Below are 21,222 nucleotides of genomic sequence, written 5' to 3'. Positions count from 1 at the left end.
GTGTGTGAAAATGGCTTTTACCTTATTCCAGTTTCTCAAACACTTGATGACTTTTTTTCTATAGAGTGTGAGCTACAGGTACAAATTTATTATCATAGAAAGAAAAAAATACAAAATACTCAAGTTTTAACTTGTTCATTTGAACGACTTTGTTCTGTTTTGTTTTAGAAAGACTAAGCTATCTGTTGTTTTTAATTAAAAAGTAGGGAAGAATATATCTTTTAGAGTTTCTATACCAGAAATTTAAGTGATCTTTTAATTTTTATTAATATTTTCAAGCTAAGAATAATAACTGTGTCCAAATTATTTATAACTTTAAAAAATGTTGAAACATGTTTTTCCATAGAAATAAAGTACTAAATGGTATTTAAGGTTTTGGTTGACATATAATTTTACAATTAAACTAATCTCCAATACGTCTTCTATGGCTTTTTGAGGGAAAGTATGTTGCCAATTTCATTTAAGAATTCTAGACGTTTCTTAACGTCATGCCAGCTTGTGGAAGATTGTCCGTCTTGCCTCTATCACAATTCCATCCGTCCAGTTGTCTCCCCAAATAAAATGGGTGGCCAGAGAGTCCACCTTAGTAACCATTAGTAAAGTGAGATCTAAGTACTAGGTTGAAGCAAGAATTTATATTTGAACCATTCAAAATATATTCTAACAGTGCAAGGTTTGCCCAAGTCAACTTAATAGAAGTTCAGTGTCCAAATCTCCTTAATCTAAAATAGGATTGCACTCTAATAAGCCCAATGCAATTCCAATGTGTCCTAAATTGAAAATGCATGTCATAGGCTTAATCTAGTGAACAGCATGAGTTGGTAATGCAGGGCACTTCAGAGGATTGGTTGTTCCCTAGATCTATGACTGATGGGAGCTATGGCCATGCCCCAACATTGTAATAGAGTGCTATAATACATAATATATATTATATATATAAACTTTATTAGTAGTTAGTAGTAATATAGATATCAGATTTGGTTTGGGAGTGGAGAAATCCAAGTTCAAACCCCACTTGTAGTATGGGTTGGATCTGTGACTTTGGGTAAAAACGACAGGCATTCTGACATGTGTTGTGTCTGTAGTGTGCTTGTGTGAAATGACACAGTAAATGACAGCTATTATTAGTTAATCATCCATGCAGACAAGCTGCACTTGGGCAAAACTCTTGTCTTTGCTTTGCTCACTAGGAGCGATTTAGGAGCAACCCAAGCATGGCTTCTCCTAAGCGTCATCAGCATATGGCTGTGTTTATGGTGTTCTGTGTGTATTCTAGACTTACAGCTGCAGTTTTATTTTATTGTAGTGCTTTCATTTCTGTATGTGTGAATTTGTACATCTCTAGGGAGCCTTTGAGTCTGGAAAAAGATGTACAACTTTTTTTGTAAAAAGCAAAATAGTACATTCTAGAAAATATGGTTCTGTTTCAGAGAGAGGGTACTTCCTAACTCTATTTTGTATAAAAATGGAAATATAAGGAATTTGTTGACCTCATATTTTTACTTCTATTTTGCTAGCAGTCAGTCAGAAGTTTGTGAGCTTTTAAACACATTTAAATGGGATTTTTTTTTATGTGAACAACTTACACCAATATTTTACACACTAAAGTTTGTGATTTGGAACAACGTTGAAAAAATTTATTTTTCCTTTCGGTTTCCAATTTGACCCAAATAAAACAGGGTCCTTCCAGTGTTTTAGTGTGTGACATGTGGACAGAACCCACTGTAGACCCACTCTTTACTTATAGGAGTGTGTTGTTTTCATCTTGTTGAACAGCCTTTCAGACGTTAGCGCCACCCCACTGTCTGTGTCTTTCTGTTCACACAAGTGTGCATGTGTGGGTGTGTTCATACATGTGCTATTGTACAGATGCTGGCATGTGGGGTCCAGAAGACAACCTTGGGATTCATCCTTAAAAGCATGTCTTTTGACACAGGGTCTTTCGTCTGCCTGGAGCTCACCAGTTAGGCTAACCTGGGTGATCAGCAGGCCCGAGGTATTGCTCGATTCTGTCTCAGCCTTGGGTTATAATTGTGCTCCGCCACACTAGTGTGGGGACCAAACGCACGCTAGGCTTCCACGGTAGACACTATTCAAACTGAGAAATCCCTCGGCTGCACTGTTTTTTGGTTGCTTGCTTTGGTTCTTAGTCACTCAACTCAAATGTTGCTCGCCGAAAAGAGGTTCAGTAGTATAGATACTAGTGGGCTTTTGACTCTTCCCTAGCAATGAGCTCAGCTCTGACTACCCCACAGACCATGTCCGTGTCTGTTTTTCCTGGTTTTCTGCACAGGGCTTCCTTCTGAACATGCTCCCGAACAAAACATTTATGTAGCCAAGCATTCCACACCCATATTGTATCCTGTATCGATCTCCCCTGCTGTGGACTGCCGCAGCACATTACAGCATAGGCCTCTTGCCCAGTACTTACTACTTAAGGCCTTGCATTACTGCTGCAGGGGCTGATCCATACCTAGGAACTTGAGATATGTCTTCTTCTTCTTCTTCTTCTTCTTCTTCTTCTTCTTCTTCTTCTTCTTCTTCTTCTTCTTCTTCTTCTTCTTCTTCTTCTTCTTCTTCTTCCTCTTCTTCTTCCTCTTCTTCTTCCTCTTCTTCTTCCTCTTCTTCTTCCTCTTCTTCTTCCTCTTCTTCTTCCTCTTCTTCCTCTTCCTCCTCCTCCTCCTCCTCCTCCTCCTCCTCCTCCTCCTCCTCCTCCTCCTCCTCCTTCTTCTTCTTCTTCTTCTTTAATGCAACCTTACAGATCTTGAGAGAGTTTCAGGGCTCAGGCTTTGAACGTTACGCAGGCCTCCACTTTTTAAGACTACTCTTGATATTGCTTAGGGCCTCAACAGGTAGGTGAATCCGTTTCCCTTGCCTTTCCCTTTCTCCTCTGTCTCATAAGGTTTATAGCCCCGCTCCCCTTTTGGAGTCTTTATGAACATGCAACTTGAAAAACCAGAGTCTTGTTTTAAGACCGTTTCTGTGGGATGAATGTCTTCTAATGTCATCCTCAAATTCCAGTTGTGCAAGCTCTTTGCTATCACAGAGGGCATCATTACCCATGTCTCATCCCCTTACCAGCACACAGGCTTCTGCTTGTCCTGGTTGCTCCATTGTCATTATCCTTCTGTGTACACTTCGCCTGGCCCACAGTGTGATCTTGGAGGCTGCTCGGTCTTGCTACTCATGGAATGCCAGTATTCTAACACGTGGTTTCTTGAGAGGACACCGGAGAACAAAAGATAGAGAAACTCTTCAGGGGATCTAGGCTCTTGGAACAGATACTGTATCAAACCGTTTTCTTGTTGATGTCCTCTATAGTTAGATAGCCTGAGAAGGCATTTTCATTCAGCCGTCCAACAAACACGCATTGAAACGACCTCCCCTTAGCTAAATGCGCCTGGTTCTTGCCACGGAGAACCAATGTACACTCGCCTCTGTTCTTCGATGATCCTCCAGGCTGACTATGCAAGCATGAGATATTATTATACCACCTCCCACTGCTATAAAACCGGGAGGACAACACTAGCAGCTGCCGTTTATTGAGCCCGGAACCTTTTTGATGTAACACTGTACGAACAGCAAGCTTGTGAAGACAACCTAGGCCGCGGAGAGGCCAACTAACTTGCTCCAAATCGTGTGCCGAGCAAGTGGGGAACTGAAATAGAGAGATTTGTTCGGCTCTGCTTTTAATTTTGCATCTTGTGTTATAAAGAGACAAGAAATTCTTTCAATGCATCTAAACAGGGGTGTGGTTTAAGTGCACATGCAGTGTCTGAGAGGGCTGCTACTCTGAGGAGCCTAAGCATCTCCAGGGAGAGTGGCTCCCCTCCATCATCTATCTCACCACCAAGTGCTCAGGGCTCCTGGTGTCTGCTCTGCTAGCCTGCTGTCTGCTGCCACTCGGCTTCCTGTTTACTCATAGTTTCTGCTTCCTCATAACCTTGGCTCGCATATGGTTTTGGCTTGTCGCGGCCTCCTCTCTACCCCCAGGCACTCTCTCTGTTTCTGTCCCTTTCCTAACTGGTTTAGCCCTAGGAGTTTTCTGAATCAAATTCCCATGGGTGAGAGTCAGATCGGCGAGTTCATGTTTTCAATCCCACCCAGATCATAGGTCACTGGCCAGTCTGTGGATTGCCTGCCCCTTGGGTCAGGTTCCCACAGCTTTACCTAGGGCTGAGGGTGGGGGAGGAGGAGGTGTACAGCTCAGGCCTCTGTGGTCTCAGTTTCCCTGCAAAGGGGACGGGATCCACAAAGCCGATTCTCACCTTTAGCAGCTTGCAGTCTGACTCTCGAGACTTGTTTCTTCACGTTTTGTTTTAAAATACATCTCTTAAAAAAAATAAGAAGTTCATTTTTCTAACTGGACCTCACTAGACTCCATCCCTGTTGTTGCTCTGACGTGCTCATGGATTATCAATACTTGATTGTATATACATGATTTCACATTCCTGTTATTCCCTTAAGTTGAATATTTTGAATATGAGTGACCTCGTTACCTTTCATGCATTTTTAGGAAGATCAATCTTCTCTTCTTTGTATTAATGCTCCGTAGATAAATTCTCGGTCTATTTAATGTTTGGAACTTTTGAACCCAAATGTACATTTTTTTTGTTGTTGTTTTTTAAACACGTCCTGTGTTTTCTCTTTATTAAGCAGTTTATGTGACACTATAAACTACATGTTAATTCTTAGATATTTTTCGTCTTAAAGTTCTTGTTCTTTCATTTTTGGGGGGGCACATTCTACTAGTATCAGAATATTTTTTGGATTATCTCTTTAATTTTTTTTATTAGCTAACATTTTATCTCTAGAGAACTACCATCCAATTGAGTGTTAGCATTTCAGAACAGAACAACATCCAGTGGATCATAACCCAGCAAGTGCATCATGACTCGAGGGGAAAACCATAAAAAAAAAAAATTAATACTGTTCTTCTGTGGTTTTGATTGTGGTTTCCTAAGAGACCAGTGGTGACAACTGAGGTTGTGCATGGGGCCTTTTTCTATAGATGGCTGTTTGGAATCCTGGTGATGGCTGAGGGGACAGGCTGTGTGTGGAGCTTTAGTAAGTCCTCTGGAAAAGGCTTCTTTGACCTGAACAGTTGGAACTAAATCTCTCCACGTTATATTTGTGCTGGGTCATGAGAGGAGACCACAACTGCATATATGGAGTAGTGGAAGGTAGTTCTGGTATCCCCCGCTGTTGCACAGGCCCTATAATCTTTAAATTCTTTAAGGGACAGAGATCCCGTAAATTTTATGGACAAAGTTTTTACTTGCCCATTGTGCACCAAGGACCCTATTCTTTCTTTTCTCCTTTTTTTTAAAAAAAAAATACATGAAAAGAATTAGGGTTGTGTGTATGTGTGTGTGTGTGTGTGTGTGTGTGTGTGGTTACTCTAAGTAGGAGAGACTTTAGTATCTATCTCTTTACTTTTTGGGAGCTTGGGGGAACACGGAAGCAGTTTGCCAGGTCACCAGCAAGATATCTGGGAAGTCTATCTTTCAAAACTTGCTGTTGTCAGAAAGGCCTCTCTGAATGGCCTCACTTTTGCTAGAAAGCCTACATTCACCGCTTCCATGGTGACAGCCAGAAGTTGAGTCCCTTCACTTGGTAGACAAGCTGGGGTTTTTCATTATCATAGCAGATGGGCCTTTCCAGGAAGATGTTAGAAGCCAAGGAAGACCTGTGTGTGTGTGTGTGTGTGTGTGTGTGCGCGCGTGTGTACCATGGCTGTAATCCCGGAATACTGGAATACTCGCTAGGGAGTCCGCCAATTTAAAGACGGCAATCAGTCATAGTACCCTACCCAGAAATGGCATGCATGTCATGACCACTCGCTTTTGAGGTTTCTGCATCACACAGGTTCAAAGCCTGACTGTGAAATGGGCCGCGGGAGAAGCAGTTTTTATTTTTTTCAACCTGGGAACAAAGGAAATTACTCCTGTCTTTGTCCCTTTCTTGCCCCTGTCGTATTTAATAACTAAGTTGAGGGCACATTCCTGTTCCAATTAATGTCGTTTTCAGGAAGGACACATCTCCCACTCGGATGGCTTATATGATTTTCACTGCCTTTTTGATACTGCCGTTTTGAAGGAAAACTCTTTCTCTGTGGCCCAAGAATGAAATTGAAAACTTTCCCGGGCGTCTCTGGGTGAGGGACCGGAGAGAAAAACCCGTTTGCTCTACAAAAGTGTAGCATGCGAATTGGGGGACGAAGAGGTGTGCTGGAAGACTGATTTTGTACCGGGAAGTGGGAGTAATTATCCGCGCCTTTTCGGGAACTGGGACTGATGCGGAAGATGAAAGAAAAGGCGGCCAGTTGGCTTCCTATCCAGGTGTTCCAGCGGTTCCTGAAGCGATGCCCTTAAAAGGGGCTACCAAGTGGGGCGCGAAGCCCCGGCGACGCGTCGCCTAAGGAAGGGCCTGGGGCGGCTGCTCCCAGGAATGTGCGGCCCGCGGGGCGCCAGACCCAACCATTGCGCGGGATGGGGGCGCCGCGCAGTCCGGGTTACCGCCCCAGCCGGGGAGGCCGTGCGCGGGGGCCGAGGCCGGGGGAGCGGGCGCGGCCGGCGAGCAGGCGAGCCGGCGGGCGGGCGGGAGGCGCGGGAGGGCTGGGCGCGGCACTAGGCGGTGCGCGGCCGCTTCCCCGCCCCCGGTCGGCGCGCTCTCGGGGCGGTGGTTGAGGCGGCGGGAGGTGGGGACGCGGCGGCGCTGCTCGTCCGCTGCCGCCGGCACCGCGCGCGAACTCCGGTCCATGGCACGCAGGGCGGCGGCCCCCGGAGCTGCTCGAGAGTCGCCGGCCGCGCGCGCCGCGCCGCACTTTTAGGGCGGGAGCCGCGAGCCAGTCCCCGGCCGCCGCCGCAGCCTCCGCCGGCCCGGACAGCCAAGAGGGAGTTCCCCGGAGCGCCGCGGCCCGCCTTTCCCCAGCGCCCCGCGCCCGCGATGATCTTCCCCAGCGGCAGCGGCCACCCTGGCGCCGCCGGCGGCTGCAGGACGCCCTACCGCAAGCAGGTGAGGCTGCCGCGCTCCCCGGGCCTTCGGCGATCGCGCGGGGCGGTGACCGCGTCTCGGAAGAAGGCGGCGGGCGGGGAGATGCCCAGGGGACCGGGACCGGGACGGGCCGAGAGGTGGGACGGACTGGCGCGGGGCCAGGGGCTCCGCCGGCCCGCAACAAGTTTGGGGTTTTCTTGAAGACCTTTGTGTGCAGAGGAGCCCGGCATAAGTCGGGGGACACCGTTGGGCATTGCGCTGGGGACCTCCAAGAAACCTGTCTGATTCATAGGGAACCCGGAAGACGTGTGTATGTGGTGTGTGTGTGTGTGTGTGTGTGTGTGTGTGTGTGTGTGTGTATTTATTCGCGCGCGCCCCCTTCTTATTTTTTTTTTTAAAAGAAAGAGGAGAAGAAAAAAAAACAGGAACTTCTGTCACTTTCTCAGGGTTTTTAGAAACACAGGGAAATCCTGTGACAGAGATACTGGGATACGTCTGAGTCATACACACGCCTTTTCCTATTCTAATTTTGTTTCATACATTTTTCTAACAGATTGAACGCCAAAGGCTCTTAAAAGGTTAGATTCGAATCCCCTGCCTGGAATAGGAGTGCAACCGGCAGGTTTTAGTTTCGGTCTTTTGTTTTTCATCTTTGTTTTTGAAAGGAGGTTACTGAAGCCATGTTGTGATAAATCCCACAGTCTGAGCAGCAGCAAAAACAAAACCTAGCTCTAAATTATGTTAAAAATGTGTAGGTCTGTTTAGAAAAGGTTAAACTCATTTAGAGGTCAGTGGCAGAAGGCTTGTTGGGAGGAAAAAAAAGCCTGAACAGTATTGTAGATCTTTTCCCTCCATAATAAATCTCTAGTCTACATCCTCAGCCTCAGAGACAGATCAATTAAGTTATCCCAGTAATGATACCAGCAAACGTACCCCTCCCTGAAAACTGTGGTTCCATTAAGATCCAGATGCGTGGCGTGATGCCTGGTGACTGTCTTGTGGCTGCTCACAGGATTATTTCTCCCTCTGTCTAGATTGCGTTTTTAAATAAAACAAACAAACAAACAAACAAAAACTATGTCCCACCATCAGTCCATCTGAAATGTTTCCACAGTGTCAAAAAGTATCATTTTCTGTTTTCTTCTTTTTGACTCTTTGTTGGTTAAATTTCTCTTTAAAAGAGGTAAATGTCCCTGGTTTTCATGCCCGCCATGTCCAAATCACAGTCACTTTCACCTGGATGACAAAAATTAAAATCTGTACTGACGGCTTGGCTGACATCAGTGACCAGATTGTCAGGGTTCACAAGCAGGCATCTCCAAAACTCACTTCATGTGGCTTTATTTAAAATAAGTGCCCTCAGATGCTCTGTCCTAGCGTCAGCTTCAGAAGCCAAGCCAATTTACAGAAAGTATTCTCCCAGCCCCTCCTCCCCACCACCTCTCTCTACCTGAAAAGATGGCTAATTATGTTAGGGCCTTGTGTGTTCATTTATTTGTTGTCAAAGCCCAGCAGGGTGTTAGCTCTGAAATGGGAAAAGGCTCTGAGGGGGAGGCCTTTTGCTGAGAGAGGCTGGCGGCTTGTGTGTGGAGGGGGGCAGCCTGCTGGCTGGAGCTGGCTGATAAGATGCAGTCTTTTCAGGACTCTCCTTAGATTCAAAGACGGAAGGGCTTGACTGAATCAGAAAAAACAAACAGACTTTCTTTCTTTTTTTCTATAGGCAAAGAAAGAAATGAATGTGTAGGCATTATACAGACACAAGACCCCGGGTACCAGTGGTATTTGAGCCAAAGGTCTCTTTTGTTAGTATTTTGCCTTTCACTGGCAAAGCACACTTCCAGCACAGGGGCCTGGGTTACCCTGAGTGACTTCATGATCTCATCCTGGCTTAGCCTGAATGGGAAATCTAATTAATCATATATATATATATATATATATATATATATGTGTGTGTGTGTGTGTGTGTGTGTGTGTGTGTGTGTGTGTGCATGTATGTATATATATATACATATATATATGTACGTACACACACACACACACTAATTTTCTGTGATGTTAAGCTTGCACCTTTCAGTGCATAATGCTTTCGTCAGTTTGGTGACAGAATTGGCAATTTAAAGACTTATACTGCGGGTTGATTTTGATCTAGAAATACATAAGCAGCTGTGAGAAGCTGATTTCGGATAACTTCCTTGAGGAGTAAAAGAAGGAATGTAAGGGATACTTAAATCACCTTTGGAACGTGCTCACGTCAGAATCACTCTTCTGCACGTAGAATAGGAGAAGCTCACTCTCTGCTGCCTGGTATTTTGAACACTTTCTGTGGATGAACAGATTTCACCACACTGGTAGCAGCCCTGTGAGGCAGGCCGTGTTAGTCTCCACTTTACGGTGAACATTGAGGTAGGGATTAAATAAGTTGCCCAGAGCCCGCACCACCCAGTGTGCAGAGCCAGGACTTCAATTCCAGCCAGTTGGCTTTTAAGACCTCACAGGACACGCCTTCTGCCATGTTCAGTTCATCCCAGGGAACACCCATGCAAAGTTTCTTGGTGTCAGTCCCCATGGCTCCCTCGTCCCCTCCCCACCCTCGTCTGTGTGTGGGCGTGGGCTGTGACACAGAAGGGAAGGGTGTGACTGAGCTTGATGAGTTCATGGTGTTTGGTGTGAGCATTGATGTCTGAGGTTTGCTCTGCTGAACGATGGCTCGTCCATTCTGCATTTTACATATGTAGGAGTCACCCAATTTCAGTGGAAGCAGAGGTGGGCCTTGCTCATCCTTCTCTCCCCAAGTGCCAGAGCCAGGGCACCTGGGATAAACAGGATTTTCCTGCATCGCAGGCCCGTGGGCACATCCACCTGCCTGGCTTAGGCCAGCAGCCTAGACGTGTGAGTGCTCATGGGGCTCCCTGTTAGTCAGTGCCTAGATAAAAGTTAGTAGTTTAAGCTTCTGACGACATGGGCTCATACTATCACTGTAGGTTGTGACTTGTAGACATGGTACTCCTTAAGTAGATACAGACTGGTAATGTGCAGCCAGCATCCCTCAACGGAAATGAAACCATTGATCAGGACTTTTGTAATTGTGAAAAATATCTCACTGTGACCTGAAAGGAAAAGAAAGTGCTTCATACTTTAGTCTTTACAAACTGAAAGTGGGTATTTCCAGTTTTATTTCGGGTTATGTATCTTGAGTTTCTTTCTTTCTTTTTTCTTTTTTGTCATGTTTCCTGAGTTCCTTCATGCAGCTCCTTCTTGGGATAGTTGACTTAGTGATGTCATGACGTATTAGTTTTGCAGATCATGACATGTCGCAAAGCCTTCTTGGCTGAGTGTGTTGCCCTAGTGGTTTGTCATAGGGTTCTGGAAGTAGGTGAGCGAGCACTAAGAATTTGAGTGTGTCTGTCTGTCTCTCTCACCAATGAGCCCGGCTTGCCATCTAAGAGGAGTTCCTTAGTAAACCTCGCTGGCTTTGGCAAGTGAAGTGCCTATCACCCCCGGTTTAAGTAGATTTACACAGTTTGCTGCTTTCTTGAAGATTAACTGGGTGTAGTTGCACGTGAGGAATTCCACAGTGATTCAGTGTTGGGCCCCGTTGAGGAGATGACACAGAAAGCTGTTGATTACTCCTCGCCAAGCAGTTTCTGCGCACGGCAGTTTGCTCAGTAGACCGTGTTTCGTGAAGTTTGTAGACTTGAAGTTGCGTGTGGAAGATATTTCAGTGACTAGCGCCTAAGCCAATCCCAACATGTTTCTGTTACACAAAGGCAAACATTGAGGCGGAGATGGGAGGTTGGTTTGGTATGTGTGAATAAAGTTCAGTCTCTTTTTCTATTGTATTCTCTCTGTGTGTTTGTGGTTCAATAGTCTCCGTGACCACTCTAGTCTCTGTGATCCAGAGTGATGAGTTTCGGGTGCCCGCTCACAGGCTTTTGTGAAGGGTGGACCCCTCCTTGGCTGCACACCATTCTTGGGAGGTGTGTCTGTTGGCATCTCATTCTGTTTTCCGTAGTTCACGTTATATTTTGGACACATTTCTGGATTTCCTTTTTCCCCTTCCTTTATGAGATAGATGGACGGACAGACAGCTGTCACGAATCTGCGCCATAAACTGTTAAAATGATTGCATTTTTGATCTGTTTCTTTGTAAGGGGAGGGGGGGTCCAGATTCCTGTGGCTAATGTTTCTGCCATTCTCATGGAGCAGGAAATACTGGAGGCGCGTGTGTCATTTCCTCCCTTCACCTCAGTGAAGTTTAATCCCCAGCATATCCATACAAAATGGAGAAGGCACTGGAAACCAAATGGGCAGGGAAATTAAATGGCCTGGTTAGTGAAAGCCAGGTCTTTAGGGTCAAGGGCTGTGTCTGCGACCAGAAAAAAAGGGAGATGCCCTGTCAAGAGCAGCTGAGCCTTCTGCACTTCCCTTTACTTAGCTTCTGAAGACGTGTAGTGCACAGGGTGTCTCCATTTAGCCGGGGAATTGAGACACTGTAATTTATTGGTGATTTTTGTTTGTTCCAAAAAGGCCTTTGCTCCAGGGTTGTCAGCTAGCATATTGCACATTGGATGTTGAGTAAAATTAGGATCTCAGGTAACTTTTTTTTTTGAAAGTCTAAGTGTCTCAAATTTGTTTTGCTGCATGTTTTTATTTGCTAAATCCCGCAATTCTATCTTGGGGAGCCCAATTCACTTTTGTAAAACTAGTTATAAAGCATGATTATAAAACATCCTGTTCTTGTTTTTCCATTTAATTTTTTTTTTTTTTTTTTTGCCTCTTAGCACATCCCTTAAGGCCTGATGAAAATGCAGATCTCACCCTTCACCTTCTTCAGCCTTTGTGGTCAGCAGCTTCCTCCTGCACTGCAATACCTTGGCTCTAGCTCTGCCTCTACCTTTCCCAGGCCTTTTCACTTCCCTGACCTGAGGTTCTGCTGAGTAAAGCTAATTGCGCGCACTCACAAGGTGGTGGCTGTTAAGTCCTCCTAAGGTGTGATTATTATTAATGTCCCCACAGAGCAGGCAGCAGCAAGTGGTCCCTGGAGACACTGTGAGGCCCTAGGAGACCTTGACATGGTCTCTGAAGAATGGACCCTGTTTACAGTCTCTTTAGAAGGGACTGTGTTTAAGGCTGTGGGCAGCCTCAGAGGAGGGTATAAGCACTTAGAGTTCTCAACCACATTTTTAAAAAAGAAGTACTTAGCAGAAAGGTAGATCTTTGCCTTTAAACAGTTCCTCTTGTAGTGTGTGTGTGTGTGTGTGTGCAGTTTACGCTGGAGAACCAAGCTCTCCCATCTCTAGTTTTTACTTTATGCAGGTATTTGAAAGCAGGAAGCAAAACCCACGGATCATCCTTAGCCATGCTTAAATTTGCTTTAAAACTGACAGATTTGATCATCAGCACAGGCAGACTTGGTTTCCTGGAGTCCATCCTCTGCTGCGTTTGTGTGTTTGATTTTTCAAAGATGGCATCTTTACCTTACTCACTCAGAAACAGAAACATTGTTTCCTTTTGTCCTTGGGTGTCTGTAGGTGTTTGGTGGGTGTTTGTTTTTCAACTTGCATTTGTTCAGAGTACTTGGCTCAGCTGCATTCTAAAACCTCCTGGAGTTTAAAATAGGATGGATACATGGTAGACATCGAGGAAAGGTTTCCTGGACTTAGGATAAGGTTAATAAATAAATAGGGAAACAGAATTCTAGGTTAAGCTAAGGAATCAATGAAGCTGTTGGTATTCACCAGTTTGTAAGTGACAGTGAGAATCAATGACACCTTTATTCAGTCTCCTGTGACCCGGAGAAATAAATAGATAAATCTATGTGGGCCCCACTGTAAGCACAGGGAATTCCAAAATGGTGAAATGCAAAGTAGGGGGGACATTACTTTGTGGTTGTTAATTGCATACTCAATGCAATTTTTAAAATCTTAACTTTAAAATACTGGGTCTGAGTGTGATGATTATAATCAGAGCACTCAGGAGACGAAAGCAGGAGGATTTCAAGTTTGAGGCTAGCCTGAGCTACTTAGTGAGACCTTGTTTCTGCAAATAAATAGTAAACAAAGTAAAACTGAACCAGGAGGAAGTGTTCTAAAACGTTCATTACTTCTTCTGTTATGTAGATTATGACTGGGTTCCTCTCTTGGCTCTTCATATTGTTTTATTTTTTCAAACTTTTCTTAACTCTTGCCACCTCGAATACAAGTATATAGCTCTTGGGTTATCAATTTTTTGAAAATGAAAAATCTTTAAAGGGTACTTAAGTCTCTCAAAATTGTGGTGAAATACTAAAGAATTCTTTCATGTTGAGAATGTTAAAGACTAGCATAGGGCTCGCCTCCAGGGTGAATACCTGTGGTCCTAGCTACTGTGGAGACCCAGCATAGGGCTTGCCTCCAGGGTGCATACCAGGGTGCATGGAGACCCAGGTGGAAGGATACTCAAGGTCAGACTGGGCAGCAAAGCAAGAGTTTATCATAAAAAAAGGACACACCCCACACACATCAGTGCTTTCTCATACATACACAGCACTATTTGTTTCTCATGCACACATACACATACACACACACACAAACTCTCCCCACCCCCCGTGTGTGTGTGTGTGTGTGTGTGTGTGTGTGTTTGTGTCTGCTTATTTCCCTCTTTGGGTCTTAGCTTTAAGGTGTGAAGTCTTTCTTGTTATTTCTGATTCTCTACCTTAAAAAAAAACTATGCCACCTTTTTGAAAATTATTTTTGATATTTTTTACTTTTAAGAACATTAGATTTTCCTATCTTGAACAGACCACTTAAGCTCTATAAAAAAAACAAACAAACACACACAGAATTTTAAGCCGCTAATTTAGTTCCATGAAGTCGTGGGGGCGAGATGTAGCCAAATATGTGGAATTTCATATTCTAGGTCACTATTGTAGTTGGGCTTCTGTTGCTGTCTTAAACACAATGCCTAGATGCAGTTTAGGGGCAGGGGTGGAGCATTTTTATTTGACTTACACTTCCACATCCCTGTCCATCAGTCAGGGACCTCAGGGTTGACCTCAAACTAGGAACCGGAGGCAGGAATGAACCAGAGACCATGGAGGAACACTGCTTACTGGCTTGCTCAGCTTGCTTCTCACCCCTGCCCAGGGTGACACTACGCACAGTGGACTGGGGCCTCCTACATCCCTGCCAAACAAGAAAATGGCCCACAGACTTGTCCACCAGCCAATCTTATGGAGGCAATTCTTCATCAGAGGCCCCTTCTCCTAGAAGACTATAGTTAGTTTGTATCAGGTTGACAAAACGAACCAGCACGGAAACTTTAAAGGATAGCTGTTGTAAGGGTCGAGCAATTCTTTCAGCTGACTTAACATTGCAGATAAATACAGCAGTTTTGTGGACAGATTAAATACCCACACGCATTTTCGTTGCTGCCTTCATTACACATGGCAACCCCAGGCTGTTCTTCTCTGGCACGTTCTCCTCTGGTTATAATTTATTTTAACTAGTCATGATTGTCTTCGTCAGAAACTTCCTTTACAGCTTTTTCAAACTGCAGTTTGGTGGGAGGTGTGACTTCAAAGAGGTGTGTTTAATGTATAACGAAGCCGGGAGGATTTCTGTAAGCGAGAGAAGACAAACACAGCAGTTCTCAATATGCAACCCAGGGGACTTGGAGAGGCTAGGGGACGTTGCTGGTATGTGCTGCAGAGACTCCAAGGCTTGAGGGCCAGAAGAGGACAGATAGAGGGCCAGGGGTTAAGGAACAGGGTAAGAGACAGACATGGTGTCACTGTGCCATTTTTCATTTTGCTCATCCATGCTCACCCATAGGTGAGTTGACTATAGCTCTGCAGGTTGTGTAAATTTGGTGCTGTGTAGGATGGGAACAATATGTAGCCTCGTTATTTCCCACTAATTTAGATTCTGTCCTCCTCTCCGTTCCCGTTCATTTCATTCCTGTCGTCTAGCACTTAGGTCCTATGTTCTTTTCCCTTCTTTGGGGGAACAAGTTCTAAAACATTTTGACTGAGTGGTGGTGGTGTATGCCTTTAAATTCCGGCTATTGGGAAGCCGAGGCAGGTGGATCTCTGTGAGTTTGAAGATCGCCAGCCTGGTCTACAAAACTAATTCTAGGATAGCCAAGGCTACACAAAGAAACCCTGTCTTGAAAAACAAAAACAAAGCAAAATAAAACAAAACAAAAATGAAAGAAAGAACGAACCACATCATTCTGGATTAAGACCTCTCTATGGTCAGCCTAAGCATTTCTGTTCCCGTAGTCTGCAGGGTACTTGCATCTCTTTCTTAGTCTCAATTTTACAGGTCAAATTATCCACCAACTCAAGCAGGTTTAGGAAAAGTTTAGCTGCAGCTCAGAAATGTCTTGTTGGTTACTGAGAGTATAGGATAAGCTAGAGTTTTCTGAGTAGTCACACGTCCTAAGGAAGTAAGGAGCCGGTCAGGCTAGTGAGAAGCACCCGGAAGCTGGGTGTCCTGCCTGTTGAAATAGCTAAGGGATGGTGAGGAACCACCGGAAAGCGATTCAGTTTTTTTCATGGGAGGGGTTACCATTCCATTGCACAGGCCCCTGGGTTGGCACTGAAACTGTTCCATTTATCAGCTGTTTCCTCCAAAGGCTTTTGTGGCTGATGTGAAAGCTGGCTCTAGGACCCACCAGTGTTTCTTACTCAGGAGATGGGACGCCGGCTGCATCATTGTGCATGTGCTTCTTTTCAAGTGAATGCTGAATGACAAGAGAGGCTTTGAAGATGGGGAAGGTGGCTCTCACTGGGGGACCAGTGAGTGGTTGAGGTTATTAGCAGGATGCAGGGCAGAGGTTGAAGGGCAGAGAGCCATGAGGCCACACTTGCCAGAATAGATGAGAGCAGAGCCTGCGCTTAGAAGGTGTTGCCATCGAAATAGAGATGTCACATGGAGTGGTGGCAGTGGACCAGAGAGAGAGGAAAGGGTTTCAAGAAAAGAAAGTCCCCTGTTTTAGTCTTGGGTTGGAAATTGAAAAGCTCCGGTAGCTTGTTTGCCTAACACTGGGCTCGGTAATGGGAGAGCTTGGACTTTCTGTTAACAGAGATTGTCTACATTTTTAAGATGTTATAATAAGGAGGGGTAGGATTGCTAAATTTTACTGCTGGCATTCTGTCCAGACACTAGGAATGCCAAGTGTCCTGTGGAGTTCACAGCAGTTTCTTTGAAGGGAAGTATCCAGTCTTTAATGGGTCATTTATACTTCCGGGAGAGAAACACAGTGGGCCATGTACGTTTTGCAGCTTTCTTAGGAGTTGCCTTCAAGTCAGGGTGGACTTGGCTGACTTGCATGGGTGCATAGATTTTTTTTTTTTTTTTACCCCCATGATCATCCTGACATTCAGAGTTCTCCTTCTACTGTGTGGTTGCCAGGGATCAAACTCAAGAAACCAGATATGGCAGCAAGCACCCTTTCCCACTAGGCCATCTCAGGGGCCTCAAATGTGTTTTTGTTGCTTTTGTCTGGTCTTTATTTGTTTTGGTCATCTAGACCACCTATCAGTGTGGAGTTATTGCATCTATGAAATAAAAAAAAAACACAGAAGGTGTGTGGGGAGTTCAGGGGGCATGCCTTTAATCCCAGCACTTGGGAGGCAGAGGCAGGTGGGTCTCTTGAGTTCAAGGCCAGACTGGTCTACAGAGTGAGTTCCAGGACAGCCAGGGCTACCCAGAGAAACCCTGTCTCGAAAACAAAACAAAACAAAACAGGTGCCACAGGTTAAAACATCTCCCAATTCAACAGGAAAATGACAGACATAGAGGACACAAGAAGGGGCTAGCAGATTCATTGCCACTTAAGGAAGAAGTTTCTATGGAAAGGCAGTGAGTTTGCCCTGACCGTTGTAACTCAGCTCCACCAATTGCTTGTTATTCTCCCCTCTTATGATCAGTTTGTTCAGAAGGCAGTTAGAGGATAGAAGTGGAGCCTGGGGAGAGGAGCTCCAGGGAGCAGGGTGTCAAAAAAAGAAATTAAGTCAAACCTTGGGGAGGTGAATTCTAACCAGGAAGGAGCAGCTCTGCCTTTGACGCAGTAGGTGACAGAAATATCAGGACTCTGACAGAAGGCAGAGTCTGAGAAGCCCTTTCAAGGAGAGCATGTTGGCCCCAGTAAATGATGCCCAGAGGTCATGGAAGACAAAGGCTGGTGAGAGGCAGTTAGAATTGTCTGTCAGGAGGTCCTGTTGTGGGTCTCTGGATCTGAAGTTTCCACAGAGAGCAATGTATGCAATGGGGCAGGAAGGGGGAGCAGGAGGAGGCACATTCCAGAAGGTTTAAAGAATGGATGAGTGAGGAGGGTGTGTCTTTGGAAAGTCAGGCACCAAAAAAGAAAAAAAAAAGAAAAAGGAAAGGAGTCCCTCCCAGTTAAGAGTGACAGCCTGCAGAAGTCTGTTTTAAAATCTGGTCGAAGAGCCATGGAAGTAGGCTTTCTTTTTAAGAAAGACTGAGGTAAGTGTTGGCCCTACAGGAACTGGATGTCAGAATGTCAGGGACAGGCTTGGGTTAGGTGTGAGACGGAGCCATTGACGGGGAAGACAAAAGGGTGTTAGGTCTTCTGTACGGAGAGACAAGACGGAAGCATGAGAGGGGCGGTTCTTTCCAGGAGTCTGATGGGAGCATTTGGAGTTCTTGGGGAGTTGGTGGGCACTGAAATAGGGTAAGGATAGCGGTGGTGAGAACCCAGCAGCCTGTGTTAGCAAAATAGTCTGATCTTTTCTTCAGTAATAAACCAGGGTGGATTCTGGGGAATGGGTCCGTAGGGTGTTTGTCATTGGCCCAGGGGGAATTATCTAAAAGTTGAGAGTGTTGTTAGCAATACTGAGGATGCAGGTAGCTCAAGGGTGGCCGGGCATGTTCAGGATCTTCAGGCACAAGAAAAGTCTGGAGAATGAGGGGATTTTGTTTAAAAAAAGGAAGAAAGGAAGGAAGGAAGGAAGGAAGGAAGAAAGAAAGAAAAAAAAACTTTGTTATTTCATGGTCAGGTTTTTTTTTTTAAAACTACAACATAGTTTGACCATATTCTTTTCCCTTCCCCAATTCCTTCTACATCTTCCCCACCCAACTTCATATTCTTTCACTCAAAAAAAAAAACCCAAAAAACTAAAATTAAAACAACTTAAAAAGAAGAAAACAAGACAATACTAAAACAAAACAAAAGGCTCACATTTAAAAAAAATGAAACTGGAGTCCCTTTTATGTTGACCAACTACTCCTAGGAATGGGGCCTGCCCCGGTAAATATGCAGGGTCAAAATCCTGAAAGTGGAGTAATTGTAAGACTGCCACCCCTGACTGCAGTTTGGGAATGAGGGCAGAAACCATGACCTTACCTTGTGGCATTTTGGAGGTGGGTAAATGTAAGGTTAGTGACTGTCTTCCTTGTGTGGGGCAAGGACTTGGGTGCCCATTACTATTAAGAAGTAGCTCTCCAATGCTTGCGTAATTATGCCTCCCTATAACTTTTGTTAGAAGCTTTTATCTTTTTTTCCCCCCTTGTGTTTTCAAGACCGGGTTTTTCTCTAGTTTTGGAGCCTGTCATAGAACTAGCTCTTGTAGACCAGGCTGGCCTCGAACTCACAGCGATCCACCCACCTCTGCCTCCCGAACACTGGGATTAAAGGCGTGCACCGCACCACCACCTGGCACTTGTTATAAGCTTTTAAAAATGAGTTGTATTAAAGTTTTTTAAAATGAAACAGGATCTTCCTTTGTAGCCCAGGCTGGCCTTTGGGTTCATAATTTTCCTCTCCCAACCTCCCAAATCCAGGGATTAGAGGACTGTACCTTCATACCCTACATCGATTCTTGTTTCATGGAGATATCAGCCAGCTGTGAACCACAAACTGAATATTGTGGTTTGGTTGGTTTTTCTTTCCCCCTCCCTCCCTGCCTGACCCACAAGGTAAACTTCACTTAGGAAATTTCACCGACACTGAAAGCATCACAAATTACTTTGAAAGACAAAATGTGGAAACAGGTGTGGATTTCAACTAATTCATTAGATTTATGGTCACGAGCACATTCCTTGTGTTTCCTAGGTCTTTTCTCAGCCCCCCAAAAAATTGGGATCGTGGCTGCTTGACATTTTTTGAGATGGGAGATGGAGTCACGTGTGACGTCTGACACAGCTGCCCTCCCTTGTCTCTGCCTCCCTTGAGGTGTTCCCTCACAAGTCCGTTTACCTAAGAGTGTGGGTCGAGGAAATTGTGTGATTGTAATAGCTGGAGAAGAGTGTCATCATTCCAGTCATGAGCGGGAAATGTGGGGAGGAGCACCGGAAGCAGCCTTTCAGCTTGCACCAGAGAAAGCTTACACAGTTGGTGTGCCTGTCCTGCTGAGACCGCCCAGACCTGTAACCAGTCCCGCGAAGCCTAAGGGGTCTTGCGTGGATGCCTCCACTGTTAAGCATCTTGCTTCCCTTGGCATTTGGTTTTAAGTTTGATTCCTGAAGTTTGTTGTTTAGAGCTGTTTCCCAGTTGTGTTTGCTGAGATTCTCAGATTCTATTAAACGTTGAAAATCTTCCAGGAATTAAAGTATTCCGTGTTCAAAGGAGGTTGGCGATATCACATGCTGCGTAGTACCGCCTAGGAGAGTAACAGTTTAAAATTTCAGAGACGTTTTTGAAGTTCTGCCGTGAAGGCACTTGTCCAATTGTATGTATTTCATTCATTTTCCGGAATTGTTTGATCATGGAATTCCTTAACCCTGTATTATTAACAATATGTTGAGAAACAGTTTGAGCAATGGTGACTTTCAAGGAACATTTGATGTTGGAAGGAGCAGTAGAGATTATCCGACTGGCTGCCGACTTTCATTTCCTCTGTAGGAACTGACATCCAAAGCCATCTAGTCTCCCAACTTGAAAATCTCAGCTATTGGATCCAGCACTGCCATGGCCGACCGCTGCCATTTTCACTTTTCCAAACATGCCACACTCTTGCACCAAAGTTCTCCTAATGAATAATTAGTACTGTGTCTGTCTTTTAAAAAAATGATTGATGGGGCTTCAGAATTTCGTTGAGTGTTTGAAAGCCATTCTCTGGCCTAAGTAGGCCTTTGGCAGTGCTGTGTTGAATGAAGCATTCTTTTCAGCTGTTTTTTGTTTTTCTTTTAATTTCTTCTCTCTAAAGGCTGATTTCCCCACCTCTTTTATGACTTTTTTTCAGGTCTCTATCAAATAAAGATAACTGTGACTTGGAAAATCAACCCAGTGTAAAGTACCAGTGATCTGGAAAACCCACACACAATTATTAACGAATACTCTTTTGTTCTCCAAATTAGTTTTGTCTTTTCCATATAATTGGCTGTGGGTAGGCAAATTTGCATGTTAGCCTCTTCCTGCCCCCTTTACTCTAGCATGCGGGGTTTGCCCTGTGGTTTCTAGGTGCAAGTTCCTGTGTGAAGGAGACCGCAGCTGAGGCTCTACAATCCCCTGTGTCAAGAGCCCGCCCATCGGGGATGCCCGCCATGTGTTCTGAGTGGCCACTCGCCTGTCACTGAGATACCGCAGACACAAGCTGCTCATGTGTGGCATTGAATTTGAAGTGTGTATTAGCACTCACAGTTGACTGCCCTAAGGAGACGTGGTAGAAAGTCAAGTGTTGGTAGCTTCCACCTGTAGCTCTATCACTAGAGAATCAGATGCAGGAGGAGTCTGAGTTCTAGGCAGCCATAGATGCCTAGCAAGACTCGGTCTCAAAACAACGTGAGAGTCACGTGGAAAACCTGGACAGCGTTGAGGGAAGTTCAAGGGAGAAAGTGTTTCAGATTCTGAAAGGTACCTTCTCAGTGTTACCTGGGCAGATATATGAAGGAGTATTGGAAACAGGACCCAGAGGAACTGGGATTCTTGGTGATCAAGGGAAATAATTGCTGGAGGTTTGCTATGGCGTTGTTGGTGCCTTTCATGGCTTACCTAGTGCTGCGCTGACAAGTGTCCAGGCTTTGTTTCTCTAAGTCTCTGCCATAGTTAGTACCAAGTTTGCAACTTAGCAGCAGCTATGGATGTTACAGGGGTGGCTGTTGTAAGACCTAAGTACAAAAGTCAGCGTAGGCTGTGTTCATTTCACACAGCGTAGTTGGCTTACTCCTTATAGGTAGTTCCTTCTTTGTTCGTGAGCTCTGCTACCAAAAGGTGTACAAAAGGAGTAGAAAGGGCACGAACCAAAGCAAACAGTGATGATATCTGTTAAATGGTCTGTGTAAG

General features: G+C 45.0%; 1 protein-coding gene across 9 annotated transcripts in view; it reads left to right on the top strand.

Moving 5' to 3' along the window:
• Rbms1 (RNA binding motif single stranded interacting protein 1) overlaps positions 1–21,222 on the top strand; it is a 217,737-nt gene that overhangs the window by 77,250 nt on the left and 119,265 nt on the right. For 2 of the 9 annotated variants that reach the window (XM_085681058.2, XM_085681057.2), the window contains exon 1: positions 6,689–7,017. The exons of 5 other annotated variants lie outside the window; for them this stretch is intronic. In XM_085681058.2, the coding sequence (XP_085537184.1) occupies positions 6,949–7,017 (69 nt within the window). In that variant the 5' untranslated portion in view covers positions 6,689–6,948. Of the gene's footprint in view, positions 1–6,688; positions 7,018–21,222 lie in introns of those variants that run through there. 2 more of the 9 variants (XM_085681059.2, XM_085681060.2) reach the window with 2 other exon arrangements.

The sequence above is a fragment of the Myodes glareolus genome, chromosome 21, assembly GCF_982192425.1.
Source record: "Myodes glareolus chromosome 21, mMyoGla1.1, whole genome shotgun sequence".
Taxonomy (NCBI): Eukaryota; Metazoa; Chordata; class Mammalia; order Rodentia; family Cricetidae; genus Myodes; species Myodes glareolus.
The sequence above is the reverse complement of the archived record's forward strand: the minus strand, read 5'-3'. Positions and strand labels throughout refer to the sequence as shown.